Source organism: Bidens hawaiensis, unplaced genomic scaffold (genome assembly GCF_021521415.1).
Source record: "Bidens hawaiensis isolate Kalapana, Puna unplaced genomic scaffold, B.hawaiensis_p1.1 tig00018746_1, whole genome shotgun sequence".
Lineage (NCBI taxonomy): Eukaryota > Viridiplantae > Streptophyta > Magnoliopsida > Asterales > Asteraceae > Bidens > Bidens hawaiensis.
In genome coordinates this window covers 182,981-203,848 of record NW_027492839.1, presented here as the reverse complement: position 1 = coordinate 203,848, position 20,868 = coordinate 182,981, and the positions used below count along the sequence as shown (strand labels likewise).

The 20,868-nt window shown below is 42.6% G+C and overlaps 1 protein-coding gene across 1 annotated transcript; it reads right to left on the bottom strand.

Annotated features, from left to right (window-relative positions):
* Positions 1–7,287: 7,287 nt before the first annotated feature.
* LOC143556843 (zinc finger protein JAGGED-like) lies at positions 7,288–19,032 on the bottom strand. The gene is made up of 5 exons (XM_077046075.1): positions 18,477–19,032; positions 18,262–18,353; positions 17,782–17,907; positions 17,449–17,533; positions 7,288–7,982 (listed from the first exon to the last, which is right to left on the bottom strand). Coding segments are annotated over exons 1-5 (693 nt in total). The 5' UTR covers positions 18,479–19,032; the 3' UTR covers positions 7,288–7,594.
* Between the last annotated feature and the right edge of the window lie 1,836 nt (positions 19,033–20,868).

Sequence of the window (20,868 nt, the reverse complement as noted above, 5' to 3'; positions counted from 1 at the left end):
CAAAACGACCCGAAATTTTATTTATCTTGAATATGTAAATCCGGCCCCGGCCTATGTTTGTTTGGTTGTGTTTGGTTGTTGAGCTTGTTTATGGATGGTTCAAAAGTTGTAAACGATTATTATTTATTTTTCGGTTTTCTTTTGGCCATAAATATGGTTCAAATTTGTAATAGGGCAAATTATTGTTAGTTTATATAATTGTAATTAAGAAGACGCGAAGATAACCGAGGACGAGCTTAAGGATTTCTTGGAGTTAGTGGGAGTTCGGGCAAGATGACGGGATGCACGAAGAAGTCCATCCTTGTGGTTGTTTTGTGTTGTGAACCCCTTGACCCGATCGGTCTCCCTAGTTGGCTCTAGCGAGACCGATCACCTTTTGGCCATAAGGATTTACATATTATTATTTGCTATTGTGATTGCTTGGATTGATTATAATAGGATTATAATATCACCGATCTAATACTAAATAAATTTGAAAATAAACATTTTATTAACCAATTATGTTTTGCAAATTAAAAGCGTTTTGATTTCCAAAACTTATAACTTAATAGTTTTCTATTAACTTAAAATTGGTTAGTCATATCGCGACAAACTTAGTTTTTAATAGGTTATTTAAAACTAAGTGTCCTGAGAGATGAAAGGGTTCATCTATTCGTCACGATAATAAATACAGTAAAATTTTGACTTTTACTCTATTTGGTAATTTTAAAATTAATCCCAATATAAAACCAAAGTTTATGCCAATCCTACTACAAGTCACACTTGAGGCATACTGCGAAATTTCGAGTGTTTGGAGCTACAGCACCGCACTTGTTTTCTAGCCTATCCCATCAAGGTGAAAGCGTTTCGTTGACACATCCGGCGCTTTCACAAGTCACGGTACTAGGACAACTATTACTTTACTCTCTTGTTACGTGCTAAAGCTGTCTGGAGACTTAAAGTGGGCAAAGATGAGGCTAAACGTACCTATACTGACAATCGTTGTCTCTATAGGCCTCATAACCGAGAGTTGTGCTCTATTCACAATTGGCAATCGTTGTCAGTCTGCCTAACCACTTATTAATGTTGTGTGCTGCAGCTGCCTTTAATAACTGGAAGCCAGATTCTCATACTCCTGATTAATTAATGTTATTGGGTCATTAATAATAGGACTACAACGTCGAAAATACTAATTAAATTCACTTTTGCTTAATTAATCAGATGTCATCAAACGAAATCTCACCCTACGCCCTTAAGACTATCCTCGAGAAGGATAAACTAAACGGTACCAACTTCATCGAATGGCACCGCGACTTGAGACTTGTTCTCACCATGGCAAAGCGCATGTATGTTCTCGATAGACCTGTTCCAACCGAGCCTGAAAACAACACAGCCGCTGCACGAAAAGTTCTTGACAAGCATAAGGACGACTCGGCTGAGGTCTCCTGTATTATGCTAGCCACCATGACTTTTGAGCTTGCTGAATGCTTGGAAGACTTTGGTGCCTATGAGATGCTTGAGCAACTCAAGGGCATGTTCCAGAAACAAGCCCGTCAAGAACGTTTCGACACCATGAAACAACTCATAATTTGCAAGATGGCAGAAGGCTCCCGTCAGTGCGCATGTTCTTAAGATGAAGGGGCACATCGATCAGCTCAAGAAACTTGATTATCCCATGCCTGATGAAATGGCATCTGATTTCATTCTCAACTCTCTCCCCAACTCATACGACCAGTTCGTAATGAATTTCAACATGAATGGTTGGGTGAAGACAGTGCCGGAGCTTCATAACATGCTCAAGACGGCTGAGATGAACATTCCTTCTAGGACCAATCAAGTTCTGATGATTCGATCTGCTGGTGTCAAGAAGCCAAAACCAAAGAATCGGGGTTTTAAGGGAAAAGGCAAGAAGAAAGTTACTGTTGCTGCCAAGGTTGCCACCAACACTAACAAGGTAGTTGCAAAGCCAAAGCCACCCCCCTTTGAGTAGCGCAAGTGCTACAAATGCAACCAAATGGGGCACTGGATGAGAAAATACCCCGAATACCTTGCTGAGATCAAGAAGAAGAGAGCCAATGGTGAAGGCTCTTCTGGAGGTATTTCCATATACGTTATTGAACTTTTCACTGTCTCTAGCAACACATGGGTATTTGATACCGGATGTGGTTACCACATCGTTAATGTCTTGCAGGAGCCTGAGAAGTGGAGGAAACTGAATAAAGGCAGCATGGAACTCATCGTTGGAGATGGGAAGAAAGTACCAGTTCTGGCAACTGGAGTATTTCATTTTACTTGTCCATCTGGCCTAGTTTTTCCTTTAAATAATTGTTTGTATGCTCCTGGCTTGACCAGAAACATCATTTCAGTTTCGTTATTATTTGAACAAGGATTTAAGTATGTTCTTAATGGCATGGCTATTTCTGCTTACTTAAATGATATCTTTTATTTTGAGGCTAAATCTCGAAATAGTATTTATGAGATTGATGTTCAACCTGACAATAACGTATATCATCTTTCAAAACTTATCAAGACTAGCATCAATGATACTTTTCTATGGCATTGCCGACTTGGCCACATAAGCAAGGCAAGAGTTAAAAGACTCCAATCCGATGGGATTATTGAATCCACAGGACCGGACTCTTTTGACGATTGTGAATCTTGCTTAGCTGGCAAACCCGCCAAAGACTCCTTCACTAATAAAAGTGAACGAGCAAGTGATCTGTTAGGACTCATACATACTGATGTATGTGGACCTTTCAGAACCATGACTAGAAACCATGAAAGATACTTCGTTTCTTTTATCGACGATTATAGTCGATACGCTTATGTGTATCTTATGAAACACAAGCACGAAACTTTTGAAAAGTTCAAAGAGTTTCAAAGCGAAGGGGAAAAACAACTTGATAAAACCATTAAGATACTTCGATCAGATCGAGGTGGAGAGTATCTCAGCTCAGAGTTCATCACTCATCTAAAAGAGCATGGAATTGTTTCACAGCTCACTCCACCTGGCACACCCCAACTTAATGGCGTGAGCGAGAGGAAAAATCGAACTTTGCTAAACATGGTTCGATCAATAATGTGTAGAACCAACTTGCCTCACTCCTTTTGGGGATACGCCCTTATGACCGCCGCCCGCATTGTCAATCTAGCTCCAACTAAGAAGATAGACAAAACACCATATGAGATATGGCATAAGGGAAAGAAGCCCAAACTGTCTTATCTTAGAGTATGGGGATGTGATGCTTATATCACAAGTGAGTCTGATGACAAACTTGATCCCCGCGGCGAAAAAGTAATTTTATTGGATATTATTACAAAAGCGGTTATTACTTCTTTTATCCTGATACAAATACGATTTCTGTCAGGAGGAAAGGCCACTTCCTTGAGAAGAAATTTCTCAATCGAGGAACTGGAGATAACATTGTCGATCTTGAAGAAATTCAAGAACCACAACCAACCGCTGAGGAAGTTGGAGAGTCTGATCAACAAGTTGTTGTTGCTGATACATCAGACGTGAACACAAGCGTTTGCAGAAGTAGTAGGACTCCCGTACCAAATTCTAGATACTTATGTCATCTAGGTCCCGAAGTCTTATTAGTAGCCGAGTATGGGGACGAGCCTACTAACTACAAATCTGCTATCTTGGATCCGGAATCCAAGAAATGGCAAGATGCCATGAACGCAGAGATGCAATCCATGCATGATAACCAGGTTTGGAACGTGGTTGAGCTACCCCCCGATAGTCGGGCAGTAGGGAGCAAATGGATTTTAAGAAGAAAACTGACATGCATGGAAATGTGCAAACCTACAAGGCATGGCTAGTCGCGAAAGGTTTCACTCAAACTCAAGGTGTTGACTATGATGAAACATTTTCACCCATTGCTATGACCAAGTCAATTAGGATATTACTTGCCATTGCTGCATACCATGATTATGAGATATGGCAAATGGATGTCAAAACCGCTTTCCTTAATGGACATCTTTTTGAAGATGTCTATATGGTTCAGCCTGAAGGTTTTGTCGATCCAAAATATCCTAATAGGGTTTGCAAATTGAACAAGTCCATTTATGGACTTAAGCAGGCATCTCGAAGCTGGAATCTTCACTTTGACGAGAAAATTAAAGAGTTTGGTTTTGTCAAAAATGAAGATGAACCTTGTGTTTACAGAAAGGCTAGTGGGAGCACTATATCATTCCTCATCTTGTATGTGGATGACATACTGATCATTGGAAACAACATTCCTATGCTTAAGGAAGTTAATCAACGGTTGGAATCTTGTTTTGCAATGAAGGATCTTGGAGAAGCCGCATATATTCTGGGAATAAAGATCTATAGAGATAGATCTAAGCGGATTCTAGGGCTAAGTCAAAGTACTTACATAGACAAAGTAATGGCACGCTTCTCAATGGAAAACTCCAAGAAAGGAGCTGTTCCAATGACTAAGGGAACCGTGTTGAGCAAATCGCAATCTCCGACAACGGACATTTAATCTAAACGTATGCAAGCAATTCCATATGCTTCTGCGGTTGGCTCTATCATGTATGCTATGTTGTGTACTAGACCTGACGTCTCATATGCCTTGAGCATGACCAGTCGTTTTCAACAGAGTCCTGGCGTTGCCCATTGAACTGTTGTGAAGAACATTCTAAGGTACTTGAATAGGACCAAAGACATGTTCTTGGTGTTTGGGGGAGTGGAAGAGGAGCTCACTGTAAAGTGTTACACTGATGCTAGCTTCCAGACTGACCGAGATGATTCTTGCTCACAGTTAGGTTTCGTTTTCACTCTCAATGGATGAGCTATATATTGGAAGAGCTCCAAGCAGAGTGTAGTGGCGGATTCTACCACCGAATCCGAATATATAGCTGCATCAGATGCTGCTAAAGAGGCTGCTTGGATGAAGAAGTTCATCACCGATCTCGATGTGGTTCCGAGCATTCATAAACCAATAGAGATATTATGTGATAACACAGGTGCTATTGCTCAAGCCAAAGAGCCAAGGTCTCATCACAGAACCAAGCATATTCTAAGGAAGTTCCATCTTATTTGGGAAATATTGGAACGAGGTGACATTGTGATAAGCAAAGTAGACATAGATCAAAATCTAGCTGACCCGTTCACTAAGCCGATGACTCAGGACAAGCATGATCAGCATAGAGATGCTATCGGACTTAGACTTGCTAGTGATTTATTTTGATTTAGTATTTGGATGTATGAACGTTTAATCGGTTGTACTTCTCTATTCACTTTTGATTTAATGGTTAAATGCAAACATTGAATAATACAACTATGTTCATTTTAATACGTTTAATCCGTGAATATTGTATTCTAAATTATCCGTAGTCGGTTAGACTCGTGGGAGCGATTCTGAATTAAGACTATTCTGACTTTGGACTCAAGCAGTTGACTTCCAAACTCACATACCTCATTATGAATGACGTTGGATGTAAGTCGCATCAAATCATCTTCATGGATCTTGATCATATGATGTTTTGATAATAGTATGCTCATTTAGTATCCTAAGACCTGAGATACATATTAGAACTTTCGTTTACCGGGGAATATTCTTTGATCATGTCAACCGCTGTTGCGTAACTGCCAGACATAAAGGCATTGATTGGGAATGTTCTGGAGTTCAGTGGGAGTTGTATGTAGTCATGATGGGATTCTGTACTCTTGCATTAAAATGTAACAGTTAGACATATTGGCGCCCTCGTTGATTCAAACTGGTAAAGTGTGAGGCCTCACCCAAACTTACTGTGTGTTTGAATGGACCACTTTGACTCTATATCAAGAACTACTATAATTGAACACCATATGAGATTGACTTGATCCATGTCTCATTGTTCAATTAATATCTTATACAGAAAGGATATATGACAACGATTACTATAAATTCATTATCTTGCAATAAGGTATTCCAAGATATTTTGGTTATGGATTTAAAATGTCATATTTGGTTGGAGACAACTATGTGTAGCTAGAACGCCTCTGGCTGTTAGCGTTGTGATACTTGACCCAAATCCGTCCAAGTGGGAGACTGTTGGATTTAATGGTCGGTTCGGGTCAAGTCAACACGACCAACCCGATGTGACCCGGTATGAGTTACATCGGGGGTAACGAAATGTAAACCCACTTAAACGTTAACGTTAACTGGGCCCGACACTATCACGTAAAAGAAAATGTTGGTGGATTAGGCTTTGTTTTAACATTTGGGCTTAAAGCCCAATGGGGTTTAATTGTTAAAACCCTAATATTGTTCCTATAAATAGATAATCTTTGTTATAATTATGAAAAAAAAACAAAACAAAAAAAAAACTCTAATCACCTCCTTCACTTTCAACCGCCGCCGGCGTCGAATTCCGGCTGCTCGGTTTTCCAGCGAGTCCATTCCGGTCGCCACTCACTTGTCACAGCCACTCTTTGGTCCAGCAAACACCACCGCCGCTTAATACCGTCGGAAACGATGTTTGCTTCAGCCAAATAACCCCAGCTCGTTTTTTTCCGGCGAACTGGTCAAAATCCGGCAAACACGTTTTTCCGATCAAACCATTTCCGGCTATCTATAGTTGTTACAAGCTGCTGCCGTGGTTCACTATTGTCCGCTGACTATTACAGCCACCGGATCTGAGCTTTTTCACCTCCTACCGCCGCTATACCACCTACCGGATTTTCCGCCGCCGCCGCCGCCGGATCTTGGTTGGGTTTTGTTGATTGTGTCTCATCTAGCTTGTTTCGTTAACCTTCGTTGTCTTCCCGGTTTCGATAACCGAGGTATATCGACAAACTATAAACTATGGTTGTTTATTTATGTTTAATCGTACTCGTATAATAGTTGTAATCGATCCGGGTTCGGGTTTTCGGTTTTGGTTCGGGTTAATCGTATAATCGTTCCGCTGCGTTTTTATAGTTCGTTTATATATCCAAGTTTATTAATATTGATTAATAACTATTGAAACAAAATATTTGCTAAAACGGGTTTAAAAGGTTTATCCTTTTTCGTTCTGAACCACCGTTGAAACCCAACAGTAACATGCATCAAACCGATGGAATTAAGTTAGAAAGGAAATGGACATAAGTTCTACAAAATGATTTATGCATTGGATAGCATCCAAAGGTTGTCTGATTTAGTTTTGGAGTAAAAGGATTACACAAAAGAAATTGGAAAGAAAAGAAAGATTGGGAATGGCCCAACATTTACCTTGGATTCAAGAAACTGTTGAGTTGGTTTTATTATACAATCATATTTCATCAATTACACACTTCATGTAACAAAATGAGAATAAAATTTAAGAATGTGTCTCATTCTCAATCCCCATGCAAGGACAGATAATACTTGAAATCCAAAAGGGGTTTGGGCACTTCCAGTTGAAATCTAACTTATGGGTCCCACTCCAATTACAATATTATCCAATACAATGCCTTCGGTCTATATCTAGTTAAAATCCAACCAAACAGTTTTTCATTCAGTCTGCTCATACTCACACTCTTAAACCCTACATTACTATTTGGACAATATTTATCATCCCTACAACATAAATTAAAAAACATAGTACCAAAGTAAAATCATTATTAATTAGAACCCTTGATGATATCAATATATCATATTGGTTACATTTCAGCACCACCAATGCTTCCTCCAGCAAGTGTGAAGCTTTGGCCAACCGGTGCACCAACACATGTGTAGTAACTAGTACTCTCCGGTGGTGGTGGTGTGAAGGTGGTCAAATTGTGGACATTGTATGGTGGTGGATTGGTGGAACATACATGTCCAATGAAGTAATCATTTACTGAGTGTGAAGGTGGATATTGGGATGTGTAGGGGTTAGTGAGGCGTGAGGCGGGTGAAGTGTACATATGTGGAGCTGGTTGTTGTTGTGGTGGTGGTGGTGGTAACATGGTGGTTGAGGTACCGGAGAAGAGTCTTGTAGGGTAAACTGTACTGCCCATGTTGCATCCTGCTTGATGATGAAAGCCTCCATGTACCACTGGTTGTCCACTACATAATGATAGTAGTATGACCGGTCAATGTTATTTATATACAGAACATATAGAACATTAGGACACCAATATTTTATGACAACTATGATCAAAAGGGTCACAACTCACCATATGTTATTTTTTTGGTTTAACAATCAAATCTTTAAGTGGTTTAACTAGAAAAAAGGAGAAAGTTTAGGCTACAAATTAATGATCAAGAAAGATTACATGATTTCTTGTTATTGTAGAGAAATATGACATCTATGATCAAAAGGGTCACATATGTTATTATATTTTGGTCTAAAAATCAAATCTTACATATGTTTTAACTAGAAGAAAGGAGAACATTTTAGTTTTCAAATTCAACAAGAAAATGTTTGTAAAGAAATATTTTACATCTATGATCAAAAAGGGTCACATATGTTTCTATATTTAGGTCTAAAAACAAACTTTTATTAGTGTTTTAACTAGATGAAAGAAAAACATTTTGGTTTTCAAATTAATCAAGAGAGTTTTGTAAAGAAATTATATGACATCTATGATCAAAAAGGTCGTCACATATGCTATTATATTTTGGTTTATAAATAAAATATTTTAAGTGGATTAACTAGATCAAGAAATATTACATGATCAGTGAAGAAACACTAAGTGACCCCGACAGATTACGGATAATCTTAGGGTCAAGTAGATGTTTCCCACGAGGGTTAGGTCCGGCAAAGATGGTTATTCTTCTGATGACCTGCAAAACAGACACCGTGAGCTCGTCACTGAGAAAGGAGGGGTACCTCCTTGTGACCACCCTCCGGCGTGAGAATCAGACTAGATTGCTCTGAATATAAGTGTATATTAAGAGAAATAGCTAAAGCAGATAAGATATGTGATGGTATAAGATCATGATACCGTTCCAAGGTGTTGGAGTATTTATAGCCGAAGGTAGGTTTCCAAGCAGGTACAGCCAGCTGTATAATATTCCTTTTCTACCAACTGTGGGCTACGCACGTGTCATGCTGGTGGTTGGTGGGTAGGCAGCGGCTGATAGTGACATGGCCGGCTGTGTACTATTCCTTTTCCACCAACTGCAGGCTATGTACGTGCCACGATGAGGGTTGGTGAGTAGGCAGCGGCAGATAGTGACATTTTGTACTAGAGCGTGCTCCTCCTCGTACTGTTGTCAGTGAGCTGTCACCCTGTGATGGGCTGCTTTGGTCAGATCTTGTCTATTTTGTCCATACCTTGGCAGGTATAGTACAAAAGATCCTCCAGAAGCGTACGGACTGGCTCATTTGGGCGAGAGTATTCCCGCCTTGCTCATTCCTTCTTCAGGTGACATTACTGAATTATTGAGAGTTAGTGCCTTGTGCGTGTAGCCTTACTATTAGTGCGGGTAGCCTTCCCTAATGGCTTGTATCCGCAGCTGCGAGAACAGGCGGGGTACTTCACCATTGGGAGGCTTTTCCTGCGGGAACAGCTGGCGTACTGCGCGTAAGGTCTTCATCTCTCTGAGCATGGTGGGTCATGCGGAACCAGTTGGTCTTTGCGCAGACGTCCCTCTTCAAGGTGAGTCTTGCGGGTCCAACTGGGTTCTGCTGGGACCTACCTCTTCAAGTCCCCCCAGTCCAATGTTCTTCTCATGAATTGTTAATAAGTGAGGTGAACTTTTGGACTTAAGCAAGGGGTTTTGAAAAGGGTTTGTAGTTTTAAGGTTTTTCGTGGGGATTCTTCCCGCGGTTTTCCTAATGTCACGTGTAGAAATTCCCGACTTTTCGGCTTGATCTTTGGGTATGATGCAGGTAGGTGTGTAACCTCCTCGCAAGTCAGGAGCGTTGAGTTTCACTTGTGTAGATTCTCCACGAGGTTTTGGTAGTTTTAGACATAGTGATCAATTATGTTAAACAACCAATTCCATCTTGGAGCTTCAAACAATCTAGTTCTCAACGTTCCCGCTATGCGGGGATGTTATTTCCCTTTCCACAAGCATGGCCCAGAAGATCATTCTTGGTTTTAATTCCCTGCAAGTGCTAAGTATGTGAAGGGTTTCGCCTTGACACTGTACCCGCACTCGTCTTATAGTTACTTGACTTCCAAGGTATTTTTGGCTTCAATTCCCTGTAGGTGCTAAATATGTGAAGAGTTTCGCCTTGACACTGTACCCGCACTTGTCTTACGGTTTCTTGGTTACCAAGGTAAGGGGGTATATTCCCTCTTATTTTTGAATCTTTGAATCTTTTTGAATTTTTTTTGAAATTCGAAGAGTTGGTGAAAGGATAAGAACAGTCCAAACTGTTGAAGGGACGTTAGCGTCGTCCGACGGTTTCTTCTGACAGTTTCAGGACGTGCAGGAAGTTATGGCGACGTGACAGTATATGGTCATTCCAGACGCTTTTTCAAGCGCGTGGGCGCGAGTTTTCGGGCGCGTGGGCGCAAATTTTACGGCACGCGTCCTGTCGACAGCTGTTGCCAGCTTGCTTTCCACGTGTCATCGTCTCATCGCGCCTGCGCTTTTCCCTCTCCCCCGCATTAAATTCATCGCATTCATTGCGATGGGTATATAAAGGGGGAAGAGGATGCATCTCAACTCATACATTCACTTCTTCTTCTAAGCGATTTCCGGCGAATACTCTAACTTTTGTCGAGCATTCTCCTGAAATCGTTCTTCTTTCCATCCTCAACATGTCTTCTACTCATGATCCTGAGGTTACTGCCGAAGAGTCCGACGTATACCCTGAGAACCCGATGTCCGCGTCTGACAAGGACAATAAGAGTACTGCTGGCGAGTGCCAGTGTGCTCTTTCCGTCGACCTTTATCAGTACATCGTCAAGAAGTTCATGCTCGAGCCTTTCGAGCCTGAGTTTCCTGAGCCTCACCAGATGGTGTACGATGCCCCCAAGGGCAAGATAGGGGTGTATGCCGCATTCTTCATCTATGGGAATCTCAGGTTCCCATTGACGAAGTTTGTGTACCGTGTTTTGGAGGTGCACCCGATGGCGATCGCAAAGGTTCGCCACTTTGAATGGGTGTGCCACATTCTGGGCGTTGAGCCCCGCGTCGGCCGCCTGATGACCTTCTATTCCTGGAGGTGCATCCAGGGCTGGTACACCTTGATCACTCGGATCAAGGGTTTGAAGATCTGTGCTACCGAGCGCAGTCTTCGGTCTTGGAAGCAGGAGTTCTTCTATATCTCTGCCCGTGTCGTCCCTATTGCGATGACATTCAAGAACGGGAGGGCACTCCCCAACCTTCACGCCTCCAACTACCAGGAGGCGGAATGGTTTACCAAGATCTCCCGGATCCAGACTCCGGTTCACCGCTTTGCGGAGTCTGGGATGGTGATGCTTGGGATGAGCCGGGTATGGAAGGATGCCGGTTCTGGGATGCCGCAAGTACCTATCATACTTGAATACGGTTCGAATTCTATTCCCTATGGTATGCTCCATCTTTTTTTGATGATTTAAGGTTTTTCTTCTAACTGTTTTTCTGTTTATTTTCAGAGGGGAACAACTTGCAGTCGCTTCTGCAACCGCGTGAGAGCGGTGGTCCCGCTCGGCTGGGTACTCGTGCTCTTGATGAGAACGAGTTGCCCATTTTGGAGCAAACGGCGGATAGGTTCGTGGAGGTCTACCCGCCGGGCCACGAGATTTTGAGCGCCACGCGGCCAGGTAAGGGATTCTTTAACCCTCGCCCTCTTCATGCTCAAACCTCTGCTGGAGTTTCCCTAATTTTATCATCTTCTGATGAGGGATCCGCAGATGGGCCTTTCTTCGTGAGGAAGAAGAAAGCTGCCGGCGTGAAGGGCAAGGCGAAGGTCGCCTCCACTGCCGATCAGGGGAACCGGTCTGACTCGGAGACCGAGAGCGAGGAGGTAGTGGGAACCCTGGTGATGGTGAGACCACTGTTCCGGAGGTTGAGACAGCTGTCACCTCCGGGCTGCCCAGTACGACGACGGTGACCGGCATGAAGAGGCCGGCTCCATCGGGTTCGTCCCCACCTGTCAGAACCTTCAAGCTCAAGAAAACTCGTAAGTATACTTTTTATATATCTTACCCGCAATTCTTTCCGCCATTGTTTTTAATATTTTATCTTCATGCAGGCGTGGATGCAACCGCATTTCAAAGTGGTGCGGGAAGGAGCAGTTCTGGACCCACGACGGTAGGTTTGGTCAACCTACCCGAGGCGATGACCCAGGCAGCTGCGCCTGTTTGCAGTGTTGGTTCAGTTGCTCATCCCGTTGAGGCAACTGTTCCAATTGTGACGTCATCTCCGCCGGCTGTCAGTGCCATCTTCACTGCATCCTTCACTGAGCCGGCGGTGATTTTTTCTGCGGGCTCCTTCGCAGCGGCGGCCACGGTTGTGAGTTCACCTCCAGTGAGTTCACCTCCGATGGTCTCTACCGCGACGGCTTCAACCGTGTCTCCGGCACCGGCGACTACCTCGTCCCCGGCCGGTTCATCAGGTATGTTCAGGGTTGGGGCTTCTAGCCAATCTCTGCCTCCTTCCCATCTGCCTGACCTCTTGGATGGATATCCCTTAGGTTCGGGTGATGGGTTTGGCGGCTACCGGCCTGTTGTCGACCCTACAGGTGCGTAGGGTTATTTTGGCCTATTATCTTTTTTTATTTTATCATCTTTTCCTAACTGTTTTTTGTTTTTGCAGTTTCGGATTCCAATGAGGTGTATGTTCCACGGTGGAACATCCGCCTGGGAACAACCCTTCGAACGGCTGTGGACTGCGTCGAGTGGGCGCGTCACGCAGCTCCAAGTGGTGCGTTGGGGGAAGCCATGTCTAGTTACCAGGAGGGTAGGCTGACGAATGAGCTTCGGATTCTCCTTGCCCGGATGCAGCCGTGCGTCGAGTTGCTTTGTCGTGAAAACGACAAGTTAAAGACGGCGCGTAGCCAGGAAGTGGCTCAGGCGCGGGCTATCCGGGAGGAGAACAAGAGACTTGCCGCCATTGCTGCGGAGAAGGAAAAGGCCTTCAAGGCCCTCGAGGTTGAAGTTCAGGCCCGGCACGAGGCCTGTTCCAAGGCTACCCAAGCTGTTAACGAACAGCTTAGGTTGGCTAAGGAAACTGCGCGGAACGCGACCGAGAGGGCCACCAAAGCTGAAGCCATTGCTGAGCCTCTGCGCGCCGAGAATGAGGAGCTTAAAGCCAAACTAGAGAGGCTCCAGCAGGCTCATGATGCCTTGGCCATGGAAGATGCCAAGAAACTCCAAGAGCTCCTGGACCAGAAGGGTATGCTTGACCGCACTGAGCGTAAGCTGAAGGGCGTTGAAGAGGCTGCTGCTAAGGAAGTGTTGCTTGCCAACCTTAACAAAAATGAAGCCGAACGCGCCCGTGACCAAGCTCAAGCTGCCCTCCAGGAAGCTCTGATCACCAAGGAATGGCTTCTACGAGAAGCGTTGTCGCAGGTATGCGTAGCTTCATAATATCTTTACGCTTTTCTTTATACTTAGAAAAGTTATTGATACATATATTTTTTTTTTGTAGGTTGTGCATCGGATCTTCACGAACACATCTTATGACGATGCCATGAGCGCAGCCCTCAACGCTTCCCATGAGGATGGGGAAAAGGCTGGTTTCCTGCTTGGTCTGGGGTTTGTTGAGAAGGGCATCCCGCCTTCCAACTTCCCTCTTTATGACGTGGACACTGAAGCTGCTTACGACCAAGCAGTGAACCAGTATGCTGCCTTCCCGCATCCGGTGGTGGAGAAGGTGAACGAAATTGCTGCTGCTGATGATGGGCTAACTATTCTCAAAGCTTTCCTTGAACCGCCACAGTCAACTGATGATGCAGGTTCAAGTGGGTTTTGAGAGAGTGGTCCTGAAGTTTGAACCTTGAGATCCCTTCCCACCGTTAGGATAGATTTACATTTCTGTAGGCGGGTAGATACCTGGTCATTCTTGTAATGTTTTGAATTTTTTATGAAATATAAATGTTTGTGCGGGTAGGACCGTCACTTTCACTTAATGACTTGCTTTATAAACGTTATATGACTTGCTCATGCATATTATAATTTAATTTGGCACTTGTTTTGCCTCATAAACAATATATGATTCGCTCATGCATACTTTAGTTTAACTTAGCAATTTTCCAAGTGTTTTGAATAAGTTAACCTTTCGACGCGTGGTTGTCAATAGGCTAGTGTTCAGTTTTCTCTATCATGATTGTGCGGGTAGGACCGTCACTTTCATTTAGTGGGATGGCCAAACTTTATCTATAACTGACCTGCGTGAAGGTTTTCCTCATCTTAGAAATTTTCTAAGTGTTTTGAATAAGTTAACCTTTCGACGCGTGGTTGTCAATAGGTTAATGTTTAGTTTCCTCTATCATGATTGTGCGGGTAGGACCGTCACTTTCATTTAGTGGGATGACCAAACTTCACCTATAACTGACCTGCGTGAAGGTTTTCCTCATCTTTTCCTTAGAAATTTTTACCGTTTTTTGTGTTTATGCGGGTTTTGCCGCCTTCCACACGCAACGACTTCCCCACTTATTTATGCGGTGAATACCGGTATATCAGTGGTCAGATCATAAGTATAAATGCGAGACCATCAGCGTCAATGTGATAAGGAGAATCATTTCCATTAGAAGTGGCTCTAGGCCTTTTCTTTACAAGTTTGGAATTGATCTACATGCAGCCTGTGTAATTGAGCTCCCTTCCATGTTCTTGGGATGGGGGTGTCATCGAGCCTTTCGAGCCGATATGCACCTGGTTCGGAATCTCGTTGTTTACGCAGTATGTAGTCTCCAACATTGAAGCTGCAGTTTCATCCGTGTTTTCCCCAACCGAGGTTCTACACGCATTAGCCTGCTTAGCGTCCATTACGCCACGAGGTGAGTGAGTTTCCCATTTCTGACGAATGCTTCGACGACGTCCTTCAAGGCTACGCATTCCTCCGTGGTGTGGCCTTTTGTCCTGTGGAAGTCACAGGATTTGCTTTGATCAGCGTTTGGACGCTGTCGGATTATTGGAGCCTCTGGCCATGGGAGCCTCTCGGTGGCAAATATCTCGGTGACGCTTTTGGTGAGTGGCGTCCATCTGGAGTTCCGGTTCGATAACTGCATGTTATCCTTTCCGCCTAACCGAGGGTGCGAGCCGGATGAGGTGCCAAAGTTTATCCTTGACTGCCAAATACCGAGCTTCCTCTTTTTGTTTTGTCGGGCGGTAAGGACGTTGTTTTCTCTTGTTTTTTGAGTGTAGAGGTTTGTGCTCTGGGGAAGATCTCTACCCAGTTGCTTTTCCGTTTCCGCGAAGCGTTTAGCTGCTGTCATGATGGCATCCCACGTGGATGGCATGCCATCTTTACCCGTTAAGGTGCGGATGAGCTCTGGCTCTTCCGCGCCCTGGATGAAAGCAGCGCGAACAAAATCTTCGCTAATAGTGCCCAGACTTAGCTTCTTTGAATTGAAGCGCGTGATGAAGTTTAGTAAAGACTCATCTTCCTCTCGGATGCAGTTGAGGATCGTCCATTGCTCTTTGGTATACTTTCTTTGTTGACTGAAGTGTTGGCTAAACTTCTGCTGGAAGTCTGCCCAATCGTAGATGTGGTGGACCGGTAGACGGTCAAACCACGCTCTGGCTGCCCCAACAAGCATCATTTGGAACATGTAACACCACGTGGGTTCCGTCCAATTGCTGACGGTTGCCCCCGCTATGAATCTGTTCAAGTGATCGTCTGGGTCGGATATACCATCATAAGTGCCGATGTTAGACATATGTTTGGCACTCTTCGGGGCGATTGCTTCCGCAATGTCCCTTGCAAACTTGGACGTTCCCGCATTTGCAACAGTTGGTCTAAAGGTTTTGGAGAAGTCACGTGGGTTTCCCCCCGCGTTCCTTGGTTTGAAGGTTTCTCCAAAATTCCTTCTCGTTTGGAAGTCCGTTTCCTTGCGCTTCCCTTTCGCCCTATGACGAGGGTTTGCGTCACTGTCGGACTCCTCCCCATCATCGTCCAAGTACTCGCACTCATTGCTCATGTTGAGCTGTTGTCGAGTGCTTCCGAATTCGTCAGCCTGTTGGAGTGAACGTAAGCGTTCATCCAACTCAGCTTGGAATTCCTTCTGACGTGCTTCCGCCCACGCTTTAACTTGATCAAGTGTTTGGCGGGGGAGCCTCGTTTGTTGTCTCTCCACCTGGGTATCAATGAATCCCAGGGGAGGATTGTTTACTGCACTTGCCCCGGCTTGGGTAACCGGGGTAGTGTTCGTAAAATTTGTGTACTCGCCGGTGTTCCCCCCAGTTGCTGGGGTTTTGGTTACCGGGGTTTCTTGGTCACTCGCTGGCCTTGGCACCGGAGTAACCTTAACCATCTTTCCAGAGGTTTTGAAAAAACTGAGAATTAGTTCTAGCTTTTATGCACGGATGGCGCCAATGAAGAAACACTAAGTGACCCCGACAGATTACGGATAATCTTAGGGTCAAGTAGATGTTTCCCACGAGGGTTAGGTCCGGCAAAGATGGTTATTTTTCTGATGACCTGCAAAACAGACACCGTGAGCTCGTCACTGAGAAGGGGGGGTACCTCCTTGTGACCACCCTCCGGCTTGAGAATCAGACTAGATTGCTCTGAATATAAGTGTATATTAAGAGAAATAGCTAGAGCAGATAAGATATGTGATAGTATAAGATCATGATACCGTTCCAAGGTGTTGGAGTATTTATAGCCGAAGGTAGGTTTCCAAGCAGGTACAGCCAGCTGTATAATATTCCTTTTCTACCAACTGTGGGCTACGAACGTGCCATGCTGTTGGTTGGTGGGTAGGCAGCGGCTGATAGTGACATGGCCGGCTGTATACTATTCCTTTTCCACCAACTGCAGGCTATGTACGTGCCACGATGAGGGTTGGTGAGTAGGCAGCGGCTGATAGTGACATTTTGTACTAGAGCGTGCTCCTCCTCGTACTGTTGTCAGTGAGCTGTCACCCTGTGATGGGCTGCTTTGGTCAGATCTTGTCTATTTTGTCCATACCTTGGCAGGTATAGTACAAAAGATCCTCCAGAAGCGTACGGACTGGCTCATTTGGGCGGGAGTATTCCCCCCTTGCTCATTCCTTCTTCAGGTGACATTACTGAATTATTGAGAGTTAGTGCCTTGTGCGTGTAGCCTTACTATTAGTGCGGGTAGCCTTCCCTGATGGCTTGTATCCGCAGCTGCGGGAACAGGCGGGGTACTTCACCATTGGGAGGCTTTTCCTGCGGGAACAGCTGGCGTACTGCGCGTAAGGTCTTCATCTCTCTGAGCATGGTGGGTCCTGCGGAACCAGTTGGTCTTTGCGCAGACGTCCCTCTTTAAAGTGAGTCTTGCGGGTCCAACTGGGCTCTGCTGGGACCTACCTCTTCAATCAGTTTATGACTTTATGTACTCATTTTCTCAAACAAAGCAAAGAAGATTATCATATACATGTAGAGAGCCTAAACCCTAGCTAGAACATACACATGAAAAGATATTAATAAGAAATTAGAAAGAATAATAATAATATACATACCCTAGTTGGTGAGGGAGTGGAGGTAGGACATTATCGTTGCTAAAAACCAGCTGACGAGCTCGGTTTAGTGTTTCTGTCTCCCTTTCTGAAACCATCACCAGAAAGGCAAAAACATTAGGTTAATTAATAACCTTACAAGAAATAAGTTGATAGAATGAAAATAGCATATGTTGGAGTAATATATAAAGTTAAATATTTCAACTTTGTGACTGAAAGGTGAAACTTAAAGATAATAAAGATTGACAAGACTACATGGCAAAATCATCTTCTTTTTTCACACTTTCTGTGTATGTGTATGTATGTATATGTTTGTGTGAGAGAGAATTAAGAGACCTTGGCGATGGCGGTTCATGTGTCCCCCAAGAGCTTGAGACTTACAGAACTTGAGGGAACAAAACCTACACTCATAGACCTTCCCACTTTCATCCTTTGCGCCGATTTTCTTTTTCCTGTAGATTCCTAGATATCACCACCACAAAACATCACAATTAATTCAATCAAAACAAACAAACAACAACATTGATGGGATGGGATGGGACCTCTCATGTGTTAAGTTTACTGTTACTAACTTATTACTATGTTATACACTGAAATTTAAACACCAATCAAGATATTACACAAGGGTCACCCTAATTCTTGTAAAAAATAAAATCTTTCAAAGTAAAATGACTAAAATCATATGATCTTTTAGGGTTTACATCAGATGATATCGAGGGTAGTTCTAAACGTTGTTAAAATGTTGTTATATATATATATATATATATATATAATCTTTTATTTAGGGTTTTGAAGCAAAATGAAAGAAGTACATACCAGATGTGGAAGAAGATGAATCATCAAGTGTTTGTTTACCATGGTCTCTAGTGAAATCATCTGGCAAATTGTTAAGGTCTAAAGGGTTTCTCCTGAAAAAATTAGAAAAGAGGTGGTGAGTAAGTTAAACTGAAGAACAAGAGGGTGATAGTTCAGATAAAGGGTGTGTGTGTGTGGTGTGGGGTGAAGCCTATATGATAAAATATGAAACATACATGTTGAAGTTGATGTTGGTACCACAGACAGAGAAGTAAGTATGAAGCTACAACAACAACACAATAATAATCTTGAGATGAGAGAAGTGAATGTGAAGGTTATAAAGAAATTTATTTATAAAAGATGATGACTTGAGTTCAGTTTAAGACTGGAATTAAAGAGGGTATATCTGCCCACCCTCAAACACCCTTCTCTCCTCTTTGAAAGTTCTCTATCAGTGGTTCTGTCACTCACTATGGAGACCTCTTTCTCTTAAAATGGAAAAAAAGGGACAGCGGTTCTCGTGACTTAAAAAGGGGCAGTGAGTTCAAGAGTGAGTGAGAGAGAGAGAGAGATATGGTGTTGTTTTAAGTTGTGGTAGGGTGTGAGAGGACTAAATGAGACGAAATTTGTGGGCTATCTTTACTTCTCTTCAACTATTAGTTCCAACACTCTTTTTTAAAAGTTTTATTTTCTATATATATATACACACACACGCATATATAATTAACACACTAAGTAAATTTTACTTAAAGAGTGTAGGAAGCAATGAGAGTGTGACACGTATGCAAAAGTAAGTTTATTGTGTGTGGGTACGTAATTGAAAACACATTTGCACGGGATCAAGTGTAGTAACCGCACCATATAACGCGGAGTCAATACTCATTTGTGTATATAAACACACGCAAACACCGTGTGAATTAATCTGTTAGATGTATATCAACATCGTGTATAATGAAATAACCGCATGATGTAAATAGTATAACTGAACTGTGTATCGTATAGTTCTTTTAAAAAGTATAACTATAATTATATTATGAAGAATATAAAAACTAGATTTTGTGATGAGTAAACTGCGGTTTTCGTCCATGTGTTATGTCCAAATCTACGGTTTTAATCCAATAATTTCAAATTTACGATTTTCGTCCATATGGTTTCATTTCATTTGCTATTAAACCCGAATTTATTAGCCCCGTTAAGACTGGTCGTTAAACCCCTCAGCGTGCCCCTCACGTGATGCCTGTTTTGTCCTTTTCCTATTCAAATAAACCCCAACCATAATTTGCAAGCACCCTCACGTGAGGGGCTGAGGTGTATTTGGGGGGGGAAGGACAAAACTGTCCCTCACGTGAAGGGCACGCTGATGAGTTTAACGACTATACTTTACGGGATTAGTGAATTCAGATTTAATTTGCAAGAATGAAACCATGGGGATCAAAATCACAAATTTGAAACTATTGGACTAATTAAAAACACAAATTTGAAAAAACCATAAGTACGAAAACCACAATTCACTCTTGTGTGATTTTATATTGACAGTATAGTATATGTGTTGTTGGCTATTACACTGCATGTGTTATTGATTATAATATAGTGTACACATTTATAGTTGGACTGCATATGTTACTCCAGATACTTTAGTGTATGCATTGGCGATACATCACATATGTTATTTGTATAGCGTACCCATGTATGGTTGGACTAATCTCTTTATTCTTGATAAGAGGTTATGTATGGCTGAGATTGAGGGGCATTATCAACATATTTGAAAGATTTGGGTTCAATTTCATCTTTCTTACATGCGCCATCAATAGGTTGTGAAGAGGAACCCGCACTATAGCTCTTTCGGAAAGACAAACTTGACTTTAATTTACTAAAGTTATACCATAAGGATTGTAAATAAAGGCCTAAGGAATGGAATTTGATTACACGCATAATACAAAACCTTTGTGATTGAGAGAACAAAACCTAATAGCACCGCAAAAGGGACTAAGGCCAATTGATCGACCCTTGGTTCTTGTGTATCCCGTTCTCAAACCCGAAACACTATTATGTTATTGTTGGATTCATGATCAGTGTACTCTCATCCGGATTACATTGGTGTGTATTTATTTAGTTATCGTCTTTTTAAACCAATTAAGGTAAAGTAATATGCCATGGCTATGAAATCTGTTTTTTTTTTTCAATTGGATCACTAGAATGGGTTTCTCGTTTTGATAATCCAGACTTTTTGATGCATTTTGTGAGTAAAACCTAACAGGAAATCCAAAAAAAAAAATTATTATGAATCGAGAGAATTACGAGAGAAGTGGTTAAACTAATCCATAATAATTGTTTGTATTCGTACTTAAGAGTTGTTTGGTAATCTTGTGCTGAATCTTTAAGAGGTTTGATTAATTAAGAGATAGTCTTTAAATCATTTATCATATCTATAAAACTTGGTCATTAAAAGGTTTCATTAATTAACCATTAAGGTGTGTTTTCTTTAATCAAATACACTCTTCCTCTACCTAGCCAATGGCAAGCTCTTAATAAAATCATGAAAAAACTAATAAACAACCCCTTAGTTGTTTTATACATGAGACCAGCTTACAAAGTTTGTACAAATCTTTTACAGCCAAAGTCCCTACA